General features: G+C 45.4%; 1 protein-coding gene across 1 annotated transcript; it reads right to left on the reverse strand.

Annotated features, from left to right (window-relative positions):
• Positions 1-5917: 5917 nt before the first annotated feature.
• NDUFA4 (NDUFA4 mitochondrial complex associated) lies at positions 5918-16828 on the reverse strand. Its single transcript, XM_060782756.2, has 4 exons — positions 16669-16828; positions 14858-14946; positions 11173-11233; positions 5918-6248 (listed from the first exon to the last, which is right to left on the reverse strand). The coding sequence occupies exons 1-4, from the start codon at positions 16708-16710 to the stop codon at positions 6192-6194; spliced, it is 249 nt and encodes an 82-aa protein (XP_060638739.1). The 5' UTR covers positions 16711-16828; the 3' UTR covers positions 5918-6191.
• Between the last annotated feature and the right edge of the window lie 812 nt (positions 16829-17640).

The raw sequence follows: 17640 nt of genomic DNA on the forward strand, positions 1-17640 counted from the left end.
GGACGCAGCTCTGTCTCATTCTAGCATGTGGCCCTTGGAAAACTATAAATCTGTAACTATACATCCTGTTTTATTAAGGGCAGTGGTGTTCAATGATATTATTTTATCAGGTCTCAAAAACAGTTGCACAGTGCTGTCGAAGACTTTCATGGCCACTAGCTTGCTGTGAGTTTTCCGAGCTGCCTAGCCCTGTTCCAGAAGCATTCTCTCCTGACGTTTCACCTCTCATCTATAGCAGGCATCCTCAGATATTGTGAGGTCTGTTGGAAACTAGGAAAATGGGGTTTATATATACCTGTGGAATGATGTCCAGGGTGGGAGAAAGAACTCTTGTCTGTTGGAGGCAAGTGTGACTGTTAGTCAGCAATCCCCTTGATGTATGGCAGGAAGAAGCCTGGCTTTGAAGTTGCAAGGCTATTAGATGCTAATTAACATGGTTGCGTTTCTTTCTCAGGTACCCTATGCGGTCAGCGTTTCCCTTGATGTGTGGCAGGAAGAAGCCAGACTTTGAAGCTGCAAGGGTATTTGATGCTAATTAAGGTGGCCAATTGCAACATGGTTGCCTTTCTTCCTCAGCTTCCCTGTGCAGTCAGCAGTTCTCTTGATGTATGGCAGGAAGAAGCCAGGCTTTGAAGCTGCAAGGCTATTTGATGCTAATCAAAGTGGCCAATTGCAACATGGTTGCATTTCTTCCTCAGCTTCCCTATACGTTCAGCGGTTCTTTTGATGTATGGCAGGAAGAAGCCAGGCTTTGAAGCTGCAAGGCTTTTTGATGCTAATCAAAGTGGCCAATTGCAACATGGTTACGCTTCTTCCTCAGCTTCCCTATGCGGTCAGCGGTTCCCTTGATGTGTGGCAGGAAGAAGCCAGGCTTTGAAGCTGCAAGGCTATTCGATGCCAATCAAGGTGGCCAATTGCAACATGGTTGCTTCTCTATGCGGTCAGCGGTTCCCTTGATGTGTGGCAGGAAGAAGCCAGGCTTTGAAGCTGCAAGGCTATTCGATGCCAATCAAGGTGGCCAATTGCAACATGGTTGCTTCTCTATGCGGTCAGCGGTTCCCTTGATGTGTGGCAGGAAGAAGCCAGGCTTTGAAGCTGCAAGGCTATTCGATGCCAATCAAGGTGGCCAATTGCAACATGGTTGCTTCTCTATGCGGTCAGCGGTTCCCTTGATGTGTGGCAGGAAGAAGCCAGGCTTTGAAGCTGCAAGGCTATTCGATACCAATCAAGGTGGCCAATTGCAACATGGGTGTGTTTCTTCCTCCGCTTCCCTATGCGGTCAGCGGTTTCCTTCTTGTGCGGCAGGAATAAGCCAGGCTTTGAAGCTACAAGGCTATTTGACGCTAATCAAGGTGGCCAATTCCAACATGGTTGCGCTTCTTCCTCAGCTTTCCTATGCGTTCAGCAGTTCCCTTGATGTGTGGCAGGAAGAAGCCAGGCTTTGAAGCTGCAAGGCTATTTGATGCCAATCAAAGTGGCCAATTGCAACATGGTTGTGTTTCCTGCCTCTCTTCAAGTGAACCAATTGAAAACAAAGGCATTAGGATAAAACAATGCAGAAACGAATAGCTGCTTGATAGATCCTCGCTGCTGAAGCCAAACTCTCCAAATAGAAGGCCTCTTCCCGCCTCGGTTCCCGTTCTTGCGGCAGGGACTCTCAAACGCGCCTTCTAGGCCTTAGGACTTCAACTCCCAGAAGCCTCCGCCGCGTTGGCCAACGACGAGGCATTCTGGGAGTTGAAGTCCAAAACTCGCTCCTTTAAGAGAGCAAAAAGCGCCAATGCCATCTTTGCTGAGGGCAAAACGGAGCGCCGCCATCTTTGCTGAGGGAAACTGGACACCATTTATCGCGCTTCTTCTTATGAGGGCGTGGCCTTTTGAGTTGTAGGCGGGGCCCTGATTAGCATGCCGCTGCGGGATAGGCGGAGAGGAAAGCAGGAAATTAGATCCCCCGTCACCATCTTTACTGATGGTAGAGTGGAGCGTCGCCATCTTTGTTGAGGGCAACTGGACACAATTTATCACGCTTCTTTTTATGAGGGCGTGGCCTTTTGAGTTGTAGGCGGGGACCTGATTAGCATACCGCTGCGGAATAGGTGGACATGTAAACAGGCAGTTAGAAGCCCCGCCGCCATCTTTACCGATGGTAGACGGCAGCGCCGCCATCTTTACTAACGGCAAGTCGACTCCATTTCTCATGTTTCGGATGCAAGGAAAGAAGGAAGTTAGATGTCCCGCCGCCATCTTTACTAATGGTAGAGTGAAGCGTCGCCATCTTTCCTGAGGGCAATTGGACGCCATTTCTCATGTTTTGCATGCAAGGAAAGTAGGAAGTGAGAAGTCCCGCCGCCATCTTTGCTAAGGGTAGAGCGGAGCATCGCCATCTTTGCTGAGGGAAACTGGACGCCATTTCTCACGCTTCGTTTCAAGGCTGGATACTTTCGAATTGTGGGCGGGACTCTAATTAGCATGCCGCTTCGGGATAGGCGGAGAGGAAAGCAGGAAGTTAGAAGCCCCGCCCCCGAGAGCTTATATTTACATCCAATGGCTTGTTGTCTCTTTTTGAGGCGGGACGGCCTGGGCGCCATCTTGAGGCCTACCTGATTTCCATTTGTAAACAAACGCCCTTAGATTAGAAAACCTTTCTCTTTAAACTGGTTTAAATTGGTTTTTGGTTTGTATTGATTTGATGCAATAGCCAATAGCTGTCACTGCTAATCAGATATTGGTGAATGGCATTTACTTCATGCATTGGATAATTTCTGTTACCTCTTTAACAAGAGGCTCCCAATTAATTAATATATATAGTACTAGTAAAGGTCACTAGACATTAAGTCTAGTCGTGTCCAACTCTGGGACTCGCACTCATCTCCATTTCCAAGCCGAAGAGCCGGCGTTGTCCATAGACACCTCCAAGATCATGTGGCCATCATGACTGCATGGAGTGTCATTACCTTCCCGGAGAAGCGTTACCTATTGATCTACTTAGATTTGCATGTTTTCAAACCACTCATTTGGCAGAAGCTGGGCCTAATAGCAGGAGCTCACCTTGCTCCCCGGATTTTAACTGATAACCTTTTGGTCAGCAAGTTCAGCAGCACTGCAGTTTAACCCGGGGGCTCCATGTGTGTGGATACATACATAGAAGCCACTCTAAACACCTTTGCAGATGCATACGACAAGCTCGGCCTGTCATTGAACATTGAGAAAAGCAAAGTGCTCGGCCAATCCCTCTCCAATGCCAGAAATACAAATTAATGGGATAACGTTAGAAAATGTGGACCATTTCCGCTCCCTTGGCATCCACCTCTCCACCAAAGTCAACATTGACACTGAAATACAACACTGCCTGAGCTCTGCGAGTGCAGCATTTTCCCGAATGAAGCAGAGAGTGTTTGAGGACCGGGACATCCATTGGGAGACCAAGGGGCTTGTTTATAAAGCTATTGTCCTCCTAACCATGTTATACGCGTTAGATGTGGACTGTCTACAGATGTCACACGCAACTCCTGGAACGATTCCAGAAAATCCTGCAATTCTCTTGGGAAGACAAGCGGACACATGTCAGCGTGCTGGAAGAAGCAAAGATCACCAGCATAGAAGCCATGGTCTTCCACTATCAACTCCACTAGACTGAAGGCCACTTTGTCCAGATGCCTGACCACCGTCTCCAAAAGCAGTTGCCCTACTCCGAACTCAAGAACGGAAAAAGGAATGTTGGAGGACAGGAAAAGAGATTGAAAGACGGGCTCAAAGCCAACCTTAAAAACTCCGGCATAGACACCGAGAACTGGGAAGCCCTGGCCCTTGACCGCTCCAGCTGGAAGTCAGCTGTGACCAGCAGTGCTGCAGAATTTGAAGAGGCACGAATGGAGGGTGAAAGAGACAAACGTGCCAAGAGGAAGGCGCGTCAAGCCAACCCCAACTGGGACCGCCTTCCGTCTGGAAACAAATGCCCTCACTGCAGGAGAACATGCAGATCAAGAATAGGGCTCCATAGTCGCCTACGGCTGTTGGGTGACAATCCTACTCAGACAATGAGGGATTGCCTAAGTAAGTATACATACATACATATCCTGGAGAGAAGTGACGAGTGGAATGCCATCAGCAGGGTTCGGTCCTGGGCCCAGTCTTGTTCAAGATCGTTATGAATGACTTAGATGAAGGGTGAGAAGGCATCATCATCAAGTCTGCAGACGGGACCAAATTGGGAGGGAGAGCCAAGACTCCAGAGGACAGGAGCAGAATCCAAAACAAGCTTCACAGATGAGAGAGATGATGGGCCAAAACTCACAAAAGGAAGTTCAACAGGAAAGGCAAAGAGATAGAATGGGGGACGAGGCCTGGCTCGAGAGCAGGAAAAACATCTTGGGAGTCCTCGTGGGAAGGAAGGGGAACCTTTGCCAGGAATGTCATGCAGCGGCAAAAAAAGCCAATGGGATTTTGGCCTGCATCAATAGCTCCATAACCACGTCTTCAGCTGTTTCCTGAATGTCAGGATAGAAGGGGCGGTTCTGATCTCCAGTGGGAGAGAGTTCCACCACCGAGAAGGCCCTGTCCCTCGTCCCCACCAGACGCGCTTGCGAGGCCGGTGGGACCGAGAGCAGGGCCTCTCCAGACGATATTAATAATCTTGATGGTTCATAGGGGAGAATACGTTCGGAGAGGTAAACAGGGCCGGGGTCGTTTAGAGCTTTATAGGTTAACACCTATATGTGTGTGTGTGTGTATACACATACATATATATGTATATTGTGTGTGTGTATATATATATATAAAAGCTTCAGATGTGCTGTTGGTTAGGCGGGTAGCTCTGAAAAAAACATTGTAAGTATGATTGAGATATAATTGAGGATTGAGTTATATAGATAAAAAAGCTGATTGAGATAGATAGATAGAATAGCAATTGAGATATAATTGAGTTATAGATAGCAACTGAGATATAGAAGTTAATTGAGTAACTAAGTCATATAGATAGATAGAAAGATAGAGAATCTTTCTGAGTCATAGATTCATTGAGTGATTGAATATTATTGAGCATTACTTCATCTCCAAAGCTAACTTTGAGCTATAGATAGGCAAAAAAATCTGTTTTTTTCTAACCATAGGGTGAAAGGATCCCAGGATACTTTCTACCATTTGGGGAAAAGTTACCTCAGTAATTGAAGAAAAAGGGAAAGAAAGAACTTCTTTATGGTTTCACCCATTGACTGTTTTGTTTGCAAGTTTGACAAGATGTGCCAAGTCTGCAAGGACTTTGAGAAATAAATATTCTGTTTTGATGGTCCAAACCTGAAGTGGCCTCAGTTGCTGAGCATTTTTGAGCTTCTAAAGAAAGATCCCCGCAGTCCGCCCAGACAAAGAGAGAAGCACATCGTAGTTTTAATTTTATAGGATCTGGGTGTGACGGCACAGTAATATATATATATATATATATATATATATATACACACACACACACACACACACACACACACACACACACACACAGAGAGACACACATTAAAATACTCTTAAAAACTGCCAAAAGACAGGTTCAAAAGTCTGCCGTGGCTCAATGCTATGGAATCTAAGGAGTTGTAGTTCACCGAGCACAGTGAAGAACTTTGGAAAACTACAACTCCCAGGAACTTAATAATAATAATAATAATAATGACAGCATTGAGCTAATAATGCCAAACTGTATTAAATCTACAGTGCAGACGTCCCGTCCCCCCTTTATTCGGAGTTGTAGTTCACCGAGCACAGTGAAGGATAAAAAACCTTGGAAAACTACAACTCCCAGGAGCTTAATAATTATTATAATAAGAATAATGACAGCATTGAGCTAATAATGCCAAACCGTATTAAATCTACAGTGCAGACACACACACGCACACACACACACCCATTCTGCATAGATCAAGAGAAACAAAGATTAAGTTTTCAAACACTGGTTTTAATTAAGTCCCAACAAGCTCCTTTGTTTTCCCTCCCCGGCTATCTACTTAACCTTTTGAAAACATGATCGAAGTGCAACGTGCGAGAGGAAATGGACGTTTTCCTGGACGACGGAGGAAGAGGAGAAGCGGAGATGCCTTGTGCGGATGGCTTCTGGAAGACCTCGAGATGGACCACCTTTTCTTCGGGGTTTTCTTGTGTGCAGCTTGTTGTGGAGGGAAGGGAGGACACGCAAGGCGACCACGTTCGCTTTAGTAGTCCGGGCCTTCCTTCTTCAGCTTGCTGTAGTCGGTGGTCACAGCGTAGAACTAGGGGAAAGGCAGGATCGCATTGGCTCAAGGAAAGATCAACAACGAAGATTGGGATACATTACAGGCATGCACAAACTATGTCTCTCCAGGTGTTTTGGACTGCAACTCCCACCATTCCTCACAGCCTCAGGCCCCTTCCTTTCCCCCCTCAGCCGCTTAAGCGGCTGAGGGGGGAAAGGAAAGGGCCTGAGGCTGTGAGGAATGGTGGGAGTTGCAGTCCAAAACACCTGGAGAGACATAGTTTGCCCAGGCCTCCTCTAACATACCCTAAACAGGCAGCAACTCAAATGGCCAAATCACAAAAGGTGTGCCTTTGCCTCTGCGCATGACATTCAGCAGCAAATATTTGTTTTGCTTTCAAGGTTTAGATAACCGAGGTGTGCGTTAGATTTGACGGCACGTTGAGACTCAAGAAAGTATGGGACTTTGGGGAGTTGCAGTTCACAACATTCCCCCAAATCTATCCCAAATCGTAATGCTTCAAAGCTCCATACAAAAATATATGTGACTCGAGAAACCTTTCCCTATACAGCGTTCCCTCGCTACTTCATGGGGAAAGGGAATTGATTTTGTCATTTGGGAGTCGTAGTTCCTGGGATTTATAGTTCACCTACAATCAAAGAGCATTCTGAGCCCCACCAACGATGGAATTCAACCAATCTTGGCACACAGAACTCCCCTGACCAACAGAAAATACTGGAAGGGTTTGCTGGGCATTGACCTTGAGTTTGGGAGTTGTAGTTCACCTACATGCTCCCTGGATGTAGGTGAACTACAACTCCCAAACTCAAGGTCAATGCCCACTGTGGACTCGAACAGTGATGGATCTGGATCAAACTTGGCATGGATATTCAATATGGGATTTGTAGTTCACCTACAATCAAAGTTTGGAATTCAACCAAACTTGGCACACAGAAGTCCCACAACCAACAGAAAACATTGGAAGGGTTTGTTGGGATTGAGTTTTGGAGTTGTAGTTCACCTACATCCAGAGAGCACTGTAGACTCAAACAATGATGGATCTGGACCGCACTTGGCACCAATACTCAATATGCCCAAATGTGAAAACTGGTGGAGTTTTGGGGAAATAGACCTTGGCATTTGGGAGTTGTAGTTTCTGGGATTTATAGTTCATCTACAATCAAAGAGCATTCTGAACCCCACCAATGATGGAATTCCACCAAACTTTGTACACAGAACTCCCATGACCAACAGAAAATACTGGAAGGCTTTGCTGGGCATTGACCTTGAGTTTGGGAGTTGTAGCTCACCTACATCCAGAGAGCACTGTGGACTCAAACAGTGATGAGTCTGGACCAAACTTGGCACGGATATTCAATATGCACAAATGTGAACTCTAGTGGAGTTTGGGGAAAATATACCTTCACATTTGGGAGTTGTAGTTGTTGGGTTATATCAAGGAGAATTCTGAACTCCACCAACAATAGAATTGAGCCAAACTTCCCACACAGAACCCCCATGACCAACAGAAAATATACATCCAGAGAGCACTGTGGACTCAAACAGTGATGGGTCTGGACCAAACTTGGCATGGATATTCAATTTGCCCAAATGTGAACAGTAGTGGAGTTTGGGGAAAATAGAAATTGGCATTTGGGACTTGTAGTTTCTGGGATTTATAGTTCACCTACAATCAAAGAGCATTCTGAACCCCACCAATGATGGAATTCAACCAAACTTGGTACACAGAACTCACATGACCAACAGAAAATACTGGAAGGGTTTGCATTGACCTTGAATTTGGGAGTTGTAGTCCACCTACATCCAGAGAGCACTGTGGACTCAAACAGTGATGGATCTGGACCAAACTTGGCACGGATATTCAATATGCACAAATGTAAACACTAGTGGAATTTGGGGAAAATAGACATTGGCATTTGGGAGTTGTAATTTCTGGGATTTATAGTTCACCTACAATCAAAGAGCATTCTGAACCCCAGCAATGATGGAATTCAACCAAACTTGGTACACAGAACTCCCATGACCAACAGAAAATACTGGAAGGGTTTGGTGGGCATTGACCTTGAGTTTGGGAGCTGTAGTTCACCTACATCCAGAGAGCACTGTGGACTCAAACAGTGATGGATCCTGACCAAACTTGGCATGGATATTCAATATGCCCAAATGTGAACACAGGCGGAGTTTGGGGGAAATAGACCTTGACGTTTGGGAGTTGTAGTTTCTGGGATTTATAGTTCATGTACAATCAAAGAGCATTCTGACCCCACCAATGATGGAATTGGGCCAAACTTCCTACACATAACTCCCATGAACAACAGAAAATACTGTGTTTTCTGGTGGTCTTTGGCAACCCCTCATATACCTCTTTGCGACCCCCTCCCCCAGGGGTCCCGACCAACAGGTTGAGAAACACTGATTTAGAGTAGAGCAATTTATTGTCAAAGACTTTCAAGGCCAGAATCTCTGGGTTGCTGTGAGTTTTCCAGGCTGTTTGGCCATGCTCCAGAATCATTCTCTCCTAACGTTTTGTCTGCATCTATCGCAGGCATCCTCAGAGGTAGTGTGATCTATTTCGATCTCCCATCTTTATTTAGATCTCCCGTCGCCTTCTATTTCTCGATGTTTACATTTGCTAGCAAACAGAGCCAGACGTCAGCTTTTAAACAAGTCCAAATAAGGGAGAAATGCTCCTTTTGGCAAAGAGGCGAGGATGCCTTCAATACTACGGCCGGGGAAGAGGGGCCTGCCCTTATAGCAAGGCCAAAGCCAATTCTGCATTACGAGGGAAGCAGTGCCTTGAACAAGGGAAGACTGAGGCAGAAGAAAGCGTATTATTATTATTACTATTATTATTATTATCATCTATATAAATAAAAATGTAATGCTCGTTTGTGGGATTAACCTAACTCAAAAACCACTGGACGAATAGACACCAAATTTGGATACAAGATACCTAACAACCCAATGTATGCCCTTCACTCAAAAAAATGATTTTGTCATTTGGGGGTTGTAGTTGCTGGGATTTATAGTTCACCTACAATCAAAGAACTTTCTGACCCCACCAACGATGGAATTGAACCAAACTTGGCACACAGAACTCCCAAGACTAACAGAAAATACTGGAAGGTTTTGGTGGGCAGTGTACTTTGATTTTGGAGTTGTAGTTCACCTACATCCAAAGATGACTGTGGACTCAAACAATGATGGATCTGGACCAAACTCTACAAGAATACTCAATATGCCCAAATGTGAATACTACTGGAGGTTGGGGGAAAATAGACCTTGACATCTGGGAGTTGTAGTTGCTGGTATTTATAGTTCACCTACAGTCAAAGAGCATTCTGAACCCCACCGACGATAGAATTGGGCCAAACCTCCCACACAGAACCCCCATGTGGGCCACAGCAACACGTGGCAGGGGATGGCTAGTTATTATTATTATTCAAAACACAACAAGATGAGTCCACAGTAGACACTCTGCTGGCTGTTGTACTGGATCACACGTCAGACACTTCCCAAGTGTCTAGGACTGTGTGATGTATCGACGAATAATGCATGCAGATCCCTGTAAGGTGGCCTTCTGCAGCTGGTAATTTTGTCAGCACTGATTGTGTTTAAGTGCAGGCCAAGGTCTTTAGGCACTGCACCCAGTGTGCTCATCACCACTGGGACCACCTGTACTGGCTTATGCCAGAGTCTTTGCTATTATTATTATTATTATTAGATACACAACAAGGCTGGTACACAGCTTAACAAGGTATCTGTGCTGGCTGTTGAATTGGATCACACGTCGGACCCTTCCAAAGTGTCTAGGACTGTGTGATGTATCGGCAAATGATGCATGCAGATCCCAGTAAGGTGGCCTTTTGCAGCTGACAGGTGGTAATTTTGTTAGCACCGACTGTGTTTAAGTGCAGGCCCAGGTCTTGAGGCACTGCACCCAGTGTGCCCATCACCACTGGGACCACCTTGACTGGCTTATGCCAGAGTCTTTCCTATCATTATCATTATTATCATTATCATTATTATTATTATTAGATACACAACAAGGCTGGTACACAGCAAACAAAATCACTCTGCTAGCTGTTGTATTTGATCACATGTCGGACACTTCCCAAGTGTCTAGGACTGTGATGTATTTGCAAATAATGCGTGCAGATCAGAGTAGGGTGGCCTTTTGCAGCTGAGAGATGTTAATTTTGTCAGCACCGATTGTTTTTAAGTGCAGGCCAAGGTCTTTAGGCACTGCACCCAGTAAGCCAATACTTGTTTGTACCCTGCTCTTCTCTCAAGATCAGGTATGAGGAAACTTCAGGCATCCAGATGTTTTGGACTCCAACTCCCAGAATTCCTAACAGCCTCAGGAAAGCCTGGAAAACTCACAGCAACCCAGTGATTCCGGCCTTGAAAGTCTTTGACAATACGTCGATCTAAATCAGTGTTTCTTAACCTGTTGGTCGGGACCCCTGGGGGGGAGTTGCAAAGAGGTGTCAGAGGGGTTGCTAAAGACCACCAGAAAATACAGTATTTTCTGTTGTTCATGGGAAACGATATTATGATTATATATTTTATATTACATGTAATATTACAGTATAATGGTATAGTACAATATAGTAATATATAATACTAATATTTTGCTCTGGTAATAATGTAATATTTACATATTACTTGTGAGAAGGGCAGCATATAAGTGTCGTAAATAAATAACAGTTTTTAACTTTTGAACGAGATGAGTCTTAAAACAGTAAATGACTTTGTAAACAGCCCTGAATCTTGGAATGGGAAGAAGGTGGAAAACAGGAAAAATACAATGGTAACGCTTCTAATAATCGACACATCCGATGGAAAAGGTATGGCAGACTTCAAAGGCAATTCTACCATTTTAAGAGCTCATTTCCAGGACAATCGGAACCAGAGTTGGGATATTTTTCCACCGTACCTTGTACTGGTCATTGGGGCCCAGCTTGTTCCAAGGCTCGGGGTTATTCTTTCTGTCCCAGCTGCATAGAAAAAGGTCAGGGAAAAGAGCAATGAATACAGATGTTTGGCACAGGATATAACCTGCTTGCCTTTCACTTATGGTCTTACTGGCTTATAAGAAATGAGCCAACTTGGGCCCTCCCGGTGTTTTGGACTTCAACTCGCACAATTCCTAACAGCCGGTAGGCTGTTAGGAATTGTGCGAGTTGAAGTCCAAAACACCGGGAGGGCCGAAGTTGGTGTAGACGCATTGTGAGAAAGGGATCAAGTATTGGCTTGAAGCTACAGTTGTTGCAATTTCACTTTTTTCAGAAGAGTGCAATAGATAAGCTATATGAATGAAAGCATAGGTTTTGTTCTAAACAGGAGTTACTGCAAAATAGGTCAGAAATATTAAAAATTAACTAGGTGAGACCAGCGTTGAAAGGGTTAAATGGATGCAGTGACTTAGAGAAGCTGCGGTTCAATATAAGCAGACTTGTCTGTTGATTAGTAACGCCTCAGTCTGAGAGAGCTCTCAGTGTGAGAGAAGCCTCTACGTGTGAAAGATAGAAACATAGACACAGTCTGAGAGAGCTCTCAGTGTGAGAGAAGCCTCTACGTGTGAAAGATAGAAACATACACACAGTCTGAGAGAGCTATCAGTGTGAGAGAAGCCTCTACGTGTGAGATAGAAACAGACAGTCTGAGAGAGCTCTCAGTGTGAGAGAAGCCTCTACGTGTGAAAGATAGAAACAGACACAGTCTCAGTGTGAGAGGAGCATCTACATGTGAAAAATAGAAACATAGACACAGTCTGAGAGAGCTCTCAGTGTGTGAGAAGCCTCTACGTGTGAAAGATAGAAACATAGACACAGTCTGAGAGAGCTCTCAGTGTGTGAGAAGCCTCTACGTGTGAGATAGAAACAGACAGTCTGAGAGAGCTCTCAGTGTGAGAGAAGCCTCTACGTGTGAAAGATAGAAACAGACACAGTCTCAGTGTGAGAGGAGCATCTACATGTGAAAAATAGAAACATAGACACAGTCTGAGAGAGCTCTCAGTGTGTGAGAAGCCTCTACGTGTGAGATAGAAACATACAGTCTGAAAGAGCTCTCAGTGTGAGAGAAGCCTCTACGTGTGAAAGATAGAAACATAGACACAGTCTGAGAGAGCTCTCAGTGTGAGAGAAGCCTCTACATGTGAAAGATAGAAACATAGACACAGTCTGAGAGAGCTCTCAGTGTGAGAGAAGCCTCTACGTGTGAAAGATAGAAACATACACACAGTCTGAGAGAGCTCTCAGTGTGAGAGAAGCCTCTACGTGTGAAAGATAGAAACATAGACACAATCTGAGAGAGCTCTCAGTGTGAGAGAAGCCTCTACGTGTGAAAGATAGAAACATAGACACAGTCTGAGAGAGCTCTCAGTGTGAGAGAAGCCTCTACGTGTGAGATAGAAACAGACAGTCTGAGAGAGCTCTCAGTGTGAGAGAAGCCTCTACGTGTGAAAGATAGAAACAGACACAGTCTCAGTGTGAGAGGAGCATCTACATGTGAAAAATAGAAACATAGACACAGTCTGAGAGAGCTCTCAGTGTGAGAGAAGCCTCTACGTGTGAAAGATAGAAACATAGACACAGTCTGAGAGAGCTCTCAGTGTGTGAGAAGCCTCTACGTGTGAGATAGAAACATACAGTCTGAGAGAGCTCTCAGTGTGAGAGAAGCCTCTACGTGTGAAAGATAGAAACATACACACAGTCTGAGAGAGCTCTCAGTGTGAGAGAAGCCTCTACATGTGAAAGATAGAAACACAGACACAGTCTGAGAGAGCTCTCAGTGTGAGAGAAGCCTCTACGTGTGAAAGATAGAAACATAGACACAGTCTGAGAGAGCTCTCAGTGTGAGAGAAGCCTCTACGTATGAAAGATAGAAACATAGACACAGTCTGAGAGAGCTCTCAGTGTGAGAGAAGCCTCTACGTGTGAGATAGAAACATACAGTCTGAGAGAGCTCTGTGAGAGAAGCCTCTACGTGTGAAAGATAGAAACAGACACAGTCTCAGTGTGAGAGGAGCATCTACATGTGAAAAATAGAAACATAGACACAGTCTGAGAGAGCTCTCAGTGTGAGAGAAGCCTCTACGTGTGAAAGATAGAAACATAGACACAGTCTGAGAGAGCTCTCAGTGTGTGAGAAGCCTCTACGTGTGAGATAGAAACATACAGTCTGAGAGAGCTCTCAGTGTGAGAGAAGCCTCTACGTGTGAAAGATAGAAACATAGACACAGTCTGAGAGAGCTCTCAGTGTGAGAGAAGCCTCTACATGTGAAAGATAGAAACATAGACACAGTCTGAGAGAGCTCTCAGTGTGAGAGAAGCCTCTACGTGTGAAAGATAGAAACATACACACAGTCTGAGAGAGCTCTCAGTGTGAGAGAAGCCTCTACGTGTGAAAGATAGAAACATAGACACAGTCTGAGAGAGCTCTCAGTGTGAGAGAAGCCTCTACGTGTGAAAGATAGAAACAGACACAGTCTCAGTGTGAGAGGAGCATCTACATGTGAAAAATAGAAACATAGACACAGTCTGAGAGAGCTCTCAGTGTGAGAGAAGCCTCTACGTGTGAAAGATAGAAACATAGACACAGTCTGAGAGAGCTCTCAGTGTGTGAGAAGCCTCTACGTGTGAGATAGAAACATACAGTCTGAGAGAGCTCTCAGTGTGAGAGAAGCCTCTACGTGTGAAAGATAGAAACATACACACAGTCTGAGAGAGCTCTCAGTGTGAGAGAAGCCTCTACATGTGAAAGATAGAAACACAGACACAGTCTGAGAGAGCTCTCAGTGTGAGAGAAGCCTCTACGTGTGAAAGATAGAAACATAGACACAGTCTGAGAGAGCTCTCAGTGTGAGAGAAGCCTCTACGTGTGAAAGATAGAAACATAGACACAGTCTGAGAGAGCTCTCAGTGTGAGAGAAGCCTCTCTGTGTGAAAGTCTGCCTCAGTGAGAGAATAGGCCTCATAGTTAGTAGGCCTGATTGTGAGGTAGGCCTTAGTCTGTGAGAGGCGGCTTCACAGTGTGAGGTAGGCCTCGGTATGGAAAAGGCCTTGTGTGTGAAGGTTGAACTTTATTCGTGTTGTGGAAACTCTGTTCTTATAAATAGTACAAACATATTATTTTGCTATAAAGAAAAGCCTTCTAAAGAAGATATAACATTAGTAAAGGTTTCCCCTAATATTAAGTCCAGTCATCTCCAACTGGGGGTTAGTGCTCATCTCCATTTCTAAGCAGAAGAGCGGGCATTGTCCGTAGACACCTCCAAGGTCATGTGGCCAGCATCACTGCATGGAGCACTCTTACCTTCCCGCAGAAGCGGTACCTATTGATCTACACACATTTGCATGTTTTCAAACTGCCAAGTTTGGCAGAAGCTGGGTCTAAGGGTGAAAGCTCACCCCACTCCCCTGATTTGAACCACCGACCTTTCGGTCAGCAAGTTCAGCAGCTCAGCGGTTCAATATAAGCAGTGCCAACAGGGTAAAAACATTTGTCTGTTTGTTTTTGTTCTTGTTCTCACTTTTGGACACTGGTGCTGCTGCTGATAAGCTACTCTGTTGTACATTTACGGGGAAGGTGTTTTGTTAATAACTCAGCAAAATACTTGCCAGACGTCGGGGTTTCGGAGAGCGAGGCGCATGATGTAGAGGGCAGCCCCAGTCCCTCCAGCGCCAATGAAGATAAAGAGAGGAATCAACTGCAGGGAAAACAACAAGATTCAACCATAAAAACCAGGATCGTGACTCAACTGTGGAACGAACTACACCATGTAACACCATTGAATGTTTGCCTTTTATGTTGTAAGCTGCCCTGACTCCCTATGGGGAGATAGGGCAGGATATAAATAAAGTTTGATTGATTGATCTGCAGGTTTTTTTTTTCGTATGGAGATCACACTCTTTCAACCTCAGGATGAAAAAGGCGCTGATGAAGATCTGCAAAATAGCCAAAATTGCACAAAACTGAGCAAGGAGAAGCTTTGACAAGCTTTAAAAGAAAAATCAAAGCTTGTTTCTTACGGTACTTTTTCACAACAAGAAATCATAGCAATTATTAATTCCTTCTTTGAGGCTGAGAGAGTGTAACCCAGGCATGGGCAAACTTGTCTGTTTTATGAGTTGCTTATAAACGTCCTGCTCCTATTTTATCTCATTATAGTTTGTTAACTGTTTTTATCCTGAATATGTGGCCCGCCCATTGTCATCAATATCGTGATTGTGTTTATTTTATGATTTTTTTCTTTTTAATGTCATTTTGATAATGTTGTTGTTGTCTTATTGTATATGCTTTGATTTTATTGCCCCATGTAAGCCACTCCGAGTCCCCATCGGAGAGATGGTGGCGGGGTAGAAATAAAGTGTATTATTATTATTATTATTATTATTATAGTGTCTAGATCTAGGGAAGTAATGCTACCCCTCAATTCTGCTTTGGTAAGACCACACTTGGAATATTGTGTCCAATTCTGGGCACCACAATTCAAGAGAGATTGACAAGCTGGAATGTGTCCAGAGGAGGGCGACTAAAATGATCAAGGGTCTGGAGAACAAGCCCTATGAGGAGCGGCTTAAGGAGCTGTGCATGTTTAGCCTGACGAAGAGAAGGCTGAGAGGAGATATGATAGCCATGCATAAATATGTGAGAGAAAGGCACTGGGAGGAGGGAGCAAGCTTGTTTTCTGCTTCCATGAAGACTAGGACACAAAACAATGGCTTCAAACTACAAGAGAGGAGATTCCATCTGAACATGAGGAATAACTTCCTGATTGTGAGAGCCGTTCAGCAGTGGAACTCTCTGCCCCGGAGTGTGGTGGAGGCTCCTTCTTTGGAAGCTTTGAAACAGAGGCTGGATGGCCATCTGTCAGGGGTGATTTGAATGCAATATTCCTGCTTCTTGGCAGAATGGGGTTGGACTGGATGGCCCAGGAGGTCTCTTCCAACTCTAGGAGTCTATTATTATTATTATTCCTCAATGGGTATCAATGACTAAGTGTCATAATGAGCCCACCAACTGGGAAGACCACACTGTGCTGGCTCCCCAATATGTTCATTCTAGTGCCTGCCATTGCCTTCCTTCTGAGGCTGAGAGAGTGTCACCCAATGGGTTCCCATGACTGAGCAGAGATAATACAATATCTAATAACAACAACAACTAAACAATATGATATACAAGAATATAATTAATAACAGACCCAAATTATATAATATAATAGCAATAATAATAATATAATACAGTGTGAGTGTTATATCCCAGCCTTGGGCCAAGTTGGGCCCTTCAGGCGTTTTGGACTACAACTCCCACAATTCCTAACAGCCGGAACGGCTGTTAGGAATTGTGGGAGTTGTAGTCCAAAACGCCTGAAGGGCCCAACTTGGCCCAGGCTTTGCCCCACAGACTAGGCCGCGCTGCCTCCACTCACGCTGGGGTGCTTCCTCGCCTGGCTGGCCATGAGGCGGAACATGATGGCGAGACACGAAAAACACGCAGCTCCACGCGAATAACCTTCTCCGTCTCCTTCTGTCGCCTTTCTCCGCGGAGTTTCCTTTTGTGCGCATGCGCACAGACCCAAAGTCACGCCCCAGAGGCCAGGCAGTTCTGTAGACACACCCAAAGGGGACCTCTACCTCCTTTCATTTCAACAGGCACTGCGTTAGACGACTAAAAGTGATTCCCTTTGCTGCAGTTGAAGCGCCAACCCTCAGCGCATGCGCAGAGGAACTTGTGAGCCTTGTTTGCCTTCTCCTCCAGGTGGCGCACGCCTCAAGCTGCTCAGGCTCTTCTGCGCATGCGTATCATTCCTTCTAATGAGGGAAACTGGACCGGAAGCGGCTCCCCGGCGGCCTTTTTTGCCAGGAGTGTGTGGAGAAGCTAGCCTGAGGGCCAATCTTTTGCGCACGCGCACTTGTGAGCCTTGTTGCCTTTGCCTCTAGGTGGCGCACGCCTCAAGCTGCTCAGGCTCTTCTGTGCATGCGTATCATTCCTCCTAATAAGGGAAACTGAGCGCCAATCCTACGCGCATGCGTAGAGGATCTTCTGAGCTTTGTTGCCTTGCCCTCTAGGTGGCGCACGCTTCAAACTGTTCAGGCTCTTCTGCGCATGCGTATCATTCCTTCTAATGAGGGAAACTGGACCGGAAGCGGCCATTTTTGTCCCTGGCGTTTGCCAAAAGTGTGTGGCGAAGCAAGGCTGAGCGCCAATCTTCCGCGCATGCGCAGAGGAGCTTGTAAGCCTTGTTGCCTTGCCCTCTAGGTGACGCACGCTTCAAGCTGCTCAGGCTCTTATGCGCATGCGTATCATTCATTCTAATGAGGGAAATTGGACCGGAAGCGGCCATTTTTGTCCCTGGCGTTTGCCAGGAGTGTGTGGAGAAGCGAGCCTGAGCGCCAATCTT

This window comes from Anolis sagrei, chromosome 6 (genome assembly GCF_037176765.1).
Source record: "Anolis sagrei isolate rAnoSag1 chromosome 6, rAnoSag1.mat, whole genome shotgun sequence".
NCBI lineage: Eukaryota > Metazoa > Chordata > Lepidosauria > Squamata > Dactyloidae > Anolis > Anolis sagrei.

Coding starts and splice junctions, on each gene's coding strand:
- NDUFA4 (XM_060782756.2), bottom strand. CDS start 16,710: ATGTTCCGCCTCATGGCCAGCCAGGCGAGGAAGCACCCCAGC. Junction 14,947..16,668: donor AGGCGAGGAAGCACCCCAGC/GTGAGTGGAGGC, acceptor TTTTCCCTGCAG/TTGATTCCTCTCTTTATCTT. Junction 11,234..14,857: donor CTCCGAAACCCCGACGTCTG/GCAAGTATTTTG, acceptor TTTTCTATGCAG/CTGGGACAGAAAGAATAACC.